The sequence below is a fragment of the Myotis brandtii genome, unplaced genomic scaffold (genome assembly GCF_000412655.1).
Source record: "Myotis brandtii unplaced genomic scaffold, ASM41265v1 scaffold79, whole genome shotgun sequence".
NCBI classification, from domain to species: Eukaryota; Metazoa; Chordata; class Mammalia; order Chiroptera; family Vespertilionidae; genus Myotis; species Myotis brandtii.
In genome coordinates this window covers 46407-55891 of record NW_005371173.1, presented here as the reverse complement: position 1 = coordinate 55891, position 9485 = coordinate 46407, and the positions used below count along the sequence as shown (strand labels likewise).

The following is a 9485-nucleotide window of genomic DNA, read 5'->3' as shown; positions in this document are numbered from 1 at the left end:
CCATTGGTGATCAGAGCCTGCCAACTGGGGAAAGGGACCGAGAGGTGGTCAGTGCACCTCATAGTGACTGGTCGAGTGGTCGTTTTGGTCATTCTGCCGTTATGGTCACTGGGCTTTTATTATATAGGATAACCCTGATTTGAGGAGTCTGAGAACTCTGTGGACTCAGGTTCTTCCAATAACCTACAACTACAAATTCCAGGTGCACTTATGAATTGTGCTTGAGGGAAACAACTCCACTTCCACAATTATTACATATACAGCTGTAGTCAAGAATTTTTTTATTGTAAACTGTAGTGATAGCATGTAGGGGTGTGTAAGAAAGGAGGAAAGAGACCAGCAGAAGAAGGACACTTGAGAATCAAAGACAGCTTACAGGAGCATCAGCAGCCAGGAAGAACACATTCCTGGGGTTCAGTGTTATCTCCTCTCTGCCAATAAACTTAGGACAAAAAATATCCCTCACACCAAAAAAACAGAAGATAAAATGTGTAGCTGCCTACTGTAGACAACTGATGTCAAGGGAATAGGATCACAATTTTCTCAGTTTGACTTCACGATTATTAGGCCAGACAGAATTACACCTGTATATCTTACCTAATAATATACAAACATGTAAATTAACTGTCCCTCTGCTACGCTCACCAGCCAATCAGGAGAGCATGCAAATTAACCCAACAAAGATGGCGGTTAATTTGCATACGTAGGGGCGAAGCGGCGGGGCAAAGCGGTGGAGCGAAGACTGAAGGCTCCATCTGGAGCCACGAAGAGGAGCGAAGGCCTGGGTGCCGGGTGTCGGAGGAAAACCGGTGCCGGCAGCCAGGGGAAGGGAAGGCCTATTGCACGAATCTCTTAGTGCAACGGGCCTCTAGTTAGTTTACAACAACAGGTGAAAGGGCCAAGTTCTAAGGGTAAAACAATCTTACTAATACTTATTGATCATGCTTTTGGCGACTGAATTTTTAAAAATAGATACAATGGAGAAAAGAGCAAGACTTCTACCTCCCTTGCCCTAGTCAGAGAAGTCCGGGAGGGATAATGATCGATATCAAGGAGGCAGCTTAACGACTGGAGGACAACTCTGGGCTTACAGGGGAAGTGAGTCTTGGCTCACAAAGGGCCTTGGCTAAGACATGCACAAGCAAAAGAACAAAAGTAGGAAAAGCATTGAGGAAACAAAATTTCTGAAGCTTGAAGCTAGAAAGGGAAGGCAAGTTAGGACCACGAAAGAGAACTAGTTAACAAGTGGGTGGTCCCATTTTCCCATAGCTCTGCAAAAAGTCTGCTTTTGTGAGGCCACTGGGGAGATCTAACTGACCAAGTCCTAGACAGAGGCACAGAGGGACATTTCACCATCACAGCACTATAGCACTCAGTCACATTCAAAATCAAAAGACAGTCTACTCATCAAAAGTCCTATCTATAGACACAAGCTTTTAAATTCATGACCCTATAATGTATAAACAAAAAACATGTAGGAAAGGAGGCCATTAGGATTAGGAGAAATAATAAGACTAAGTAGAAAAATCTAGTATTTAAGAAAGAAATGAGTTTGAATCCTTGTGTGATTTGGGGGGAAGTTCATCTCCTCCAGTTTTACAGCTTTTCCATCTGTAAAGAGGAGATAATAGTACCTATTTGTAACCTATGTGCCATCTAGGGGTCACTGCCCTTATTTTCATACATCTGCTTCAAATGCCCAATTCCATGGCCTCAGGGAAACATGTTTTCCTCAATGTGAACATTCTGAGCAGTTTACTTTCTCATGAGCTCTTCAGACTCTGGCCTCCTGTGCTCTGAGGTGCTTTCTCTGCTCTGCCTGAAATAATTCAAGACCCAAAACTCTGCCTCTTCACCAGAGCACTGAAGCCAAGCATTCTGATTTTACTGACTCTGAGGATCTGCAGTCATAAGTTGGGAACGTATTACAGAACTCTGTGCCCTTAGCTAATTCCTTCACTTCCTCTCCCTCTTAGCTTTTATACTTTTCTCCTCCCCCTCTCCTGACTAAACTCCAGTTTGTCTACTTCTATGATGCTAGTAGCTCCCCACTCCTCTGAACCCCAGTACTGGTTAACAACCAAGCCTTGGACAAAGTCTATTTCTACCCTAAGCACTTATCAAAGTAGTTTCCCAATTAAAACAATGGAAGAATTTTCAGCAAATTCTGGCACCAGCTGTTAAAGCTCTCACATTTTCTCCACTTGCTCATGTGACCGTGGGACTGCTCTGTGGGGTAGGTAACTAAGACAAAAATATAACAAAGTGGGTGCACAATGCTTGAACATAGTAGACACTAGTGGCTACCTTCATAATGGTGATGATTCTGGACTCAGCCCCCTGAAGAGACCATGCCTACATCAACCAGGGATGCCAATCACTTCCACAGGGAGGACCCTTGACTTTGGCCAAAGTAACTGACAACATAACAATCAAAAGCTAAGAAGGCCATGACCTTTCATCAAAAACACAAAATCTTCTTCGATCTCAAAACATAAAACATCCATGACCCACCTAAAAGAATTACTATGGTAACAGAGCTGTTCTTCCTTAGGTAATTCTCAGAGGTCTGGCCTTTGGTGTTGCTGCCAACAAACTTTGGCCTGGTGGATTACATGCTCTCTCTGAGGCTTAGCTGGTTATGACTGCTGCTGGGCAACAGCACAGCATGTCCAGGCATCTTGCTAGGATTCTCAAACTCGAAGTACTAAGGCACCCTACACCTATGCCTGCCACTATAGATGATTAAACTAAAATGGTGTCGTGTTCTAGGAAATTCTCCCCCTAAAACACCAAGAAGTGAGAAGAGAAAGTTCTATGCATGCATTAACACTCACACACAGAGGGTGGCTCACAGACAGGCCTGACCCTGGGCAGCACTGATGACTACTACTGTGTACACAAAGCTGCAGGACTACAAGTGCTAGCTGCCACTCTTTAAAAGGCAAGGGTGGGGAACATCCACCTGCAGGCCATATAAGGCCCAAAAAATCATTTGTCTGGCCCTACCAAGGCATTAGGGGTGAATTAATTAAATGTTTGACCAGATATAGCAGGCTAATTTTTAAGCTGATAATTTTGTATGGCCTTTGTTATAAATATCCAAATGGACCTTGGCAGAAAAAAGTTTCCCCACCCTGCGTTAAGGGGTGAGAGAACAGGAATATAAACGCATTCAAGTAGTATGTGAATGTCAGTTCAAGACCCTCTATTCATTCTGGAAGCCATTTTAATACTAACCCAAGCCTAAATGAAATTCTAGGTTATATATGATAAGAAAACTGTGAGAATGTAGTCAATTTCAGAAGTACTGAATCAAAGGGCAGCAGCAAGGTCTTTCTGGGTTGTAAAGGGGCTCCAATCCTTAAGACTAGACTAAGAATGTGTATCCCAGAAAACAGGGAGATATGACACAAAGTTGTTTTATTCTAAGCTCATTCACAGTAACCCAAAGAAGTTCAATGAAGTGGAACTAAAAACTCCAAGGTTCTCGCCCACAGTTTTCTTAACAAATTAGTCCTCTGTTTGGGCAGACCTGAACTGAGTTTATCTCATTGCTCACAATGTCTCAATGAGATCACTAATAAGGGACAACACAAAGACCCACAAGAAAGAAAACTGCTATATATAGAGGTTATAACATTATTACAAAAGGCTATACATCTTAATCTCGATTTTAAATCCATTAACTCAATTGAACACCTTCCCTAAATGCAGAGCCAGTGGCATATCACTCACCTTCCTCAAAGCTGGCATTCTTCTGCCTCACCAGAACACGGAAGTTTTCAGCAGGATTCACACTTCCGACCTAGAATACACCCACAGAAAATAACCCTGCAGATCACCCCAGGCAAGACAAGATGGCTTGATGTCGGAAGTGTCCTCTTATAGAATAAAAGCAAAGCCAGAGTGAAGGCCCTTCCTAGTCATTTCCAGGGTTCTGTTCAAAGCTAGCAGATACAGTTGCCGACTGTACTTTCACTTACCTCCCTTTGTGCAAGCTGACTTCTTTCCAGAGGGGTCAGAAGTATTACTACCAAGCGACTAGCCAGCCCAGCTTGAAGGCTTTATGTGGCAAACTGCCTGTGCATCCTGACACCCAACCAATTAAGAAGGGAGGATTCTGCAGTGTGGGGTCAGTTCCAAATATATCTGTCCTACAAAGATGGCGTGAAAAATAACAGCTTGATGCTTGACTCTCTGAACTTCCCCTTTTGGGGGGACTGCTGCTGACCCTTTGGCATTGAAGTTTTGGTAGAATATATAAACGTGCCCAAACTGAAGATGTCACCCAACAGTACAAGCAGATCGTGTATCAAGGTTTACTGCAGCCGAACCGGTTTGGCTCAGTGGATAGAGCGTCGGCCTGCGGACTGAAGGGTCCCAGGTTCGATTCCGGTCAAGGGCATGTACCTTGGTTGCGGGCACATCCCCACTGGGGGGCGTGCAGGAGGCAGCTGATCGATCTCTCTCATCGATGTTTCTAACTCTCTATCCCTCTCCCTTCTTCTCTGTAAAAAATCAATAAAATATATTTTTTTTAAAAAAAGGTTTACTGCAGTGCTAGGTTCAAAGATGGAAATCTCTGCCACACTATATGGCACTTTCTGATCATACTTATGTCTTTAATCTTCCTGTCCCAACCTAAACAGGGCCTAAGTATCATTCAGCTCAAAGGAGGACGACAACGGGGCTCTATGGCTGGTAGACTTCGGCACAAAACATACTAAAGCTTCCAATTTGCTCTGGTAAAGCAGTCAGAAAAGTTCTCCGAGCAAATAAGGCCTTAATTTTTTTCCTTCACTATAAAACATTGAAATAAAACCCAAATCATTTTTCAGACATTCAGTTTTTCTGAGAGCATTTCTTTTTGAAGAAGGGAAAAGGCATGCCCTAGTGCTAACTGACCTTCCCAGTGCACTTGGCTAGTAAGGGACAATTTTTAAGACCCATTGATTCAAACTAATGACACTTCAAATAAGGCAATTATCTTTAAGCTCCAAAAACCTTTCCATTAAATAAAGATCTCAGGTGTCGAAGGATATTTGGTTTGGAGAAATCCTAAACTTGTGAAACCTGTTCTGAAGTGGTATATCAGAAAGAAGAGTTACACTCAAATTTTATGTACTTGGAGATTAAGACTTGTATCATCAACCCCTATCATTTTGACTAAACAGAAAGCTGCAAAGTGAAGTCAACAACAACAAAAAATCTCTACAAAAAGTACTCCCACAGCAATGTTCCATGCTCTGTGTATGATATAGTGCTCTGTGCACTGTGTATCATACAGATCATTCTATAAGCAATTCACTGACAGTAATTACTTCCAGGAAGAAGTATGGGATGCGCCTGCGTGGCTTATATATTGGAAGGACTAACATACACTGATGCAGTCTCCCCCAGCCCGTCTTCCTGCAATGGGGAGAGCGCGCTGGAAAAGTTATGCTCACCTTGGTGACTGTGCCTTCAGCCAGGCTGGAGAGACTAAAGTGGGCTTCTTCCTCTGTCTTCAGTTTTTTAGAGGTAGGTCCCTCCTCATGCCTGTAAAAAAAATAAATAGGGTTTCCCCTTAAAACAAAGCAAACAATACAAAACCCAGAACTACTGATGTGAAAAGTACGACTTTATTTTTCAAGTGTCAAAAATAAACAGCCGCACTTGGTCCTCCTTTACAAAGAGCCTGGCTCGCTTTCCCAACCTCAGAGCTTCCGGCCTGACCCTGACCTGAGCAGCCCTGGCTGCTTCACAGCATAGAGGTCACAGTCAGCAGTTACATCACAAAGCCCTCTCACAGATGCAACTGCAAGCACAGGTCATGGAAACGGAACATTTCAGTAAGAAACCCATTGCTCTTCAGATACTATTTGCTGGTTTCCATCTCAGAATTGATAGCTATTAGCTTTCCATGTGCATAGAAGACTTGTGTCTTCTTCATCATGTACGTGAGAGCTTTAGAAACTTCCTCTTACAGCTTCAAAGCTTACAAGATAACCCTTGATCAAATATGCAAGAGCTAGTTCTTAGAGAAGTCAAGCTATAAAAAAACCTAATTTTGTGTTGGACAGTATGCTAACAGAGTCCAATAGCATCTGTGTCGTGAGGGAAAGATGACTCCAAGGAAGTGTATCAAACATCTTGCTTCAAGCAACATTCTGGCTTTAAAAGCCTGTCTAGAAGTCAGGAGAGGTCAAGTTAATTGCAAAGGAAAATCAAATCAAATCCAAAGGCTCTGCCCATAATCTCCCTTAAGCTACTGAACACTGAGATATGAAGATTTTCCTCCCAGACAAATAATCAATCCAGGGCAAAAGCAGCTGTCAAGAAGTGGCTGAATGAGAAGGGAAATTACTAGGATCTAGTATTTCTAAATGTGATGTGTTTTTGTTCAAAAGCCCAACCTTCAGACAATGAGGCATGAAGAAGAGGTTATCCTAAAATTAAAGCAAAGAATAATAAGGCATGAGCTGGCTTATTCAATGCTGTTTCAATAATGAATCTCCTCTTACAGCTAGATGAAGGACTACAGTAATCAGAGCCTTACAAAAACATGAATTAAAAGTTTTAGTACTTGACATCTTTCCCATTCACCACTTGCCTTTTTCCCTTTGAGAAGCAAAAAGAAAAAAAAAAAGAAGAAAAAGAAAAAATAGATAGAAGACAGAAGGATGGGGCCCAGGAATCATTAAAAGGGGTGAATCATCCTGAGTTCTTTCCTTCAAATAGAACAGAAGCTGAGCACACAAAGCCTTGATGGCAAGAATGGAGGAAAATGCATAAACCCAAAGCAGCATGAAATTCCCCCAGAATTTGAGTCCATTCAAAAAACCTCGCAGTCGTCTCAGTTCAACTTGGCCAGGTATTCCTGTGAGACAGACAAGTTGGTACTGCTCATGGTACTGCTGAAGATTTGGAAACCAAAGAGCTAGATTTTAGTCTCTGTTTCAAGACTCCCTAGCCCTGAAATTTTATGCCTTCTTAAAAATATTGATTTCATATTAATCCCAGTATATCTAGAGTTTAGACTCTAGTAAGCTACTAGACTCTCTGATCTTCAGTTTGCTCCTCAGGAAAACACTATGATAAAAAGTACCATGAGTATATCAACTATGTACCTATTCTCTTCCAAAGATACAAATTAACTTATAAGATGGCATTAAGAACCATTAAATATGCAAAGCACTGTGCTAAGTTCTGTGAGAATACAAGTTTGAATCACATAGAGAATTTCTTAAACCTTCCAAGATAAGATTCTTGGGAAAGAAGGATAAGAAGATATAAATTTTAGTTCTTCAGAACTGAGTAGGTGAAGGCAGGCCCAGGAATAAGCAGAAAGTAGTGAAATTTTAATATGATTAATATTCTGAATATTAAATCATTTAATAGCATTATTAGGAATTCTACATATATTGAACTCAGACTGTCTATTTGAAGTGGGAAAGGGCAATGACTCTCATCCCCCAATTACTTATGAAGGAGCAGCGCCCTGGGAGGTAGAAATTATCCATGCAGGATCACAGTAGACATACAAATGTTAGGAGCTGCTGCATTTGGATGTTGGGACCATAGGTAATTCATTGTTCTTTCTCCTCTTCTCATTTTCTTTTATAAATATGTATAAATTTTGCAATTTATTTATTTAGCCAAACATTTACCTAATACAATGTGTTAGCCACTAAAACTAAGCAGAGCTTTAGATAATAAACATACAAAAATTAATATGCAATCAAAATCTTTAAGAAGTTCAGTGAAATAAAAAAGATAAATATATAAACAGGCAATTAACAAAGCATTGTGGCAAGCAGCACATCCCTGTAAGAGGATAGCAAGTCGCTGTGTTGGACTGGGGCATGAGGTGCATGCTGGGAAGTAGTGAGAGATGAGGACAGAAAACATCTAAATTAGACTCAGCAACTATGAAGAAATACACTGGTTCTCTAAGTAGCTGGATTATGGATAAACTAGAGGCTTGATGCATTAAATTCATGCATGGGGGGGGGGGGGGGGGAGTGTCCCTCAGCCTAGCCTGCACCCTCTCCAATCTCGGATCCCTTGAGGGATGTCCAACTGCCCATTAAGGCCCGATCCCACAGGGCAGTCGGACATCCCTCTCACAATCCAGAACTGCTGGCTCCCAACTGCTCGCCGGCCTGCCAGCCTGATTGCCCCTAACCATTCCCCTGCCAGCCTGATTGATGCCAACTGCTCCTTTGCCGGCACGATTGCCCCTAACTGCCCTCCCCTGCCAGCCTAGTCGCCCCTAACTGCCCTCCCCTGCTGGCCTGATCGCCTACAACTGCCCTCCCCTGCCAGCCATCTTGTAGCAGCCATCTGTGTCCACATGGGGGCAGACATCTTGTGTGTTGGAGTGATGGTCAATTTGCATACTTCCTTTTTATAATATAGGATACTTTTCTTTCTGCCTATCTGAGTTTTCTCATTTGTATAACAGTTTGATCTTAAGCTGAAGGTAATGAAAAGCCATTAAAGCAAAGGTTTTTAATCAGGGGTCGAAGGATGGCATCAAGGAATGTGTGAATGCCCTGAAAATATATGCAAAACTTAGTATGTTAGGGTATGTTTCTGGGGAGAGGGTATTAGGACTTAATTGACATCTTCACAACATTTCACCCCAAAGCCACAGAATATACGTTTTTCTCAAGTGCACATAGGACATTTTCAAAGATAGACCACATATTGGGTCACAGGCAAAGTCTCTCCAAATTCAAGTAGATAGAAATAATATCAAGCATCTTCTCAGACAATGGCATAATATTAGAAATAAAATACAATAAAAACAATTTTAAAAAATTCAAACACTTGGAAGCTGAATAGCATGCTATTAAACAATGATTGGGTTACCAATGAGATCAAAGAAGAAATTAAAAACATCCTGGAAACGAATGACAATGAAAACACAACAATCTAAAATCTATGGGACACAATGAAAGAAGTCCTGAGAGGGAAGTTTATAGCTCTACAAGCCTACCTCAAAAAACAAACAAACAAAAATGGTAGTAAATCATCTAACTCTACAACTCAAAGAATTAGAAAGAGAGCAACAAGAAAAGCCCAGAGTGAGCAGAAGGAAGGAGATAATAAAGATCAGAGCAGAAATAAATAACATAGAAACCAAAAAAAACAAAACAAAACAAAAAAAAAACCAATACAAAAGATCAATGACACCAAGAGCTGGTTCTTTGAAAGGATAAACAAGATTGATGAACCTCTAGCCAGGTCACAGTAGACATACAAAGCATCTTCTGGAAGCTTCTGGCTCACCAAGAAGCAAAGAGAGGACCCAAATAAACAAAACCAGAAATGAAAGAGGCAAAATAACAACAGACCCCACAGAAATACAAAGGATTGTTAAAAAATACTATGAACAACTCTACTCCAACAAACTAGCCAACCTGGAGGAAATGGACATATTTCTAGAAAAATACAACATTCCAAAACTTAATCAGGAAGAATCTAAAAATCTCAAC

At 41.4% G+C, this 9485-nt stretch overlaps 1 protein-coding gene across 2 annotated transcripts in view; it reads right to left on the bottom strand.

The window, feature by feature from the left end:
• The window catches only part of XRCC5 (X-ray repair complementing defective repair in Chinese hamster cells 5 (double-strand-break rejoining)), an 83684-nt gene that overhangs the window by 35899 nt on the left and 38300 nt on the right, over positions 1–9485 (bottom strand). For both annotated transcript variants that reach the window (XM_014531118.1, XM_014531119.1), the window contains exons 15-16: positions 5451–5541; positions 3739–3808 (exon numbers count right to left, since the gene is read on the bottom strand). In XM_014531118.1, the coding sequence (XP_014386604.1) occupies positions 3739–3808; positions 5451–5541 (161 nt within the window). The remainder of the gene's footprint in view (positions 1–3738; positions 3809–5450; positions 5542–9485) is intronic.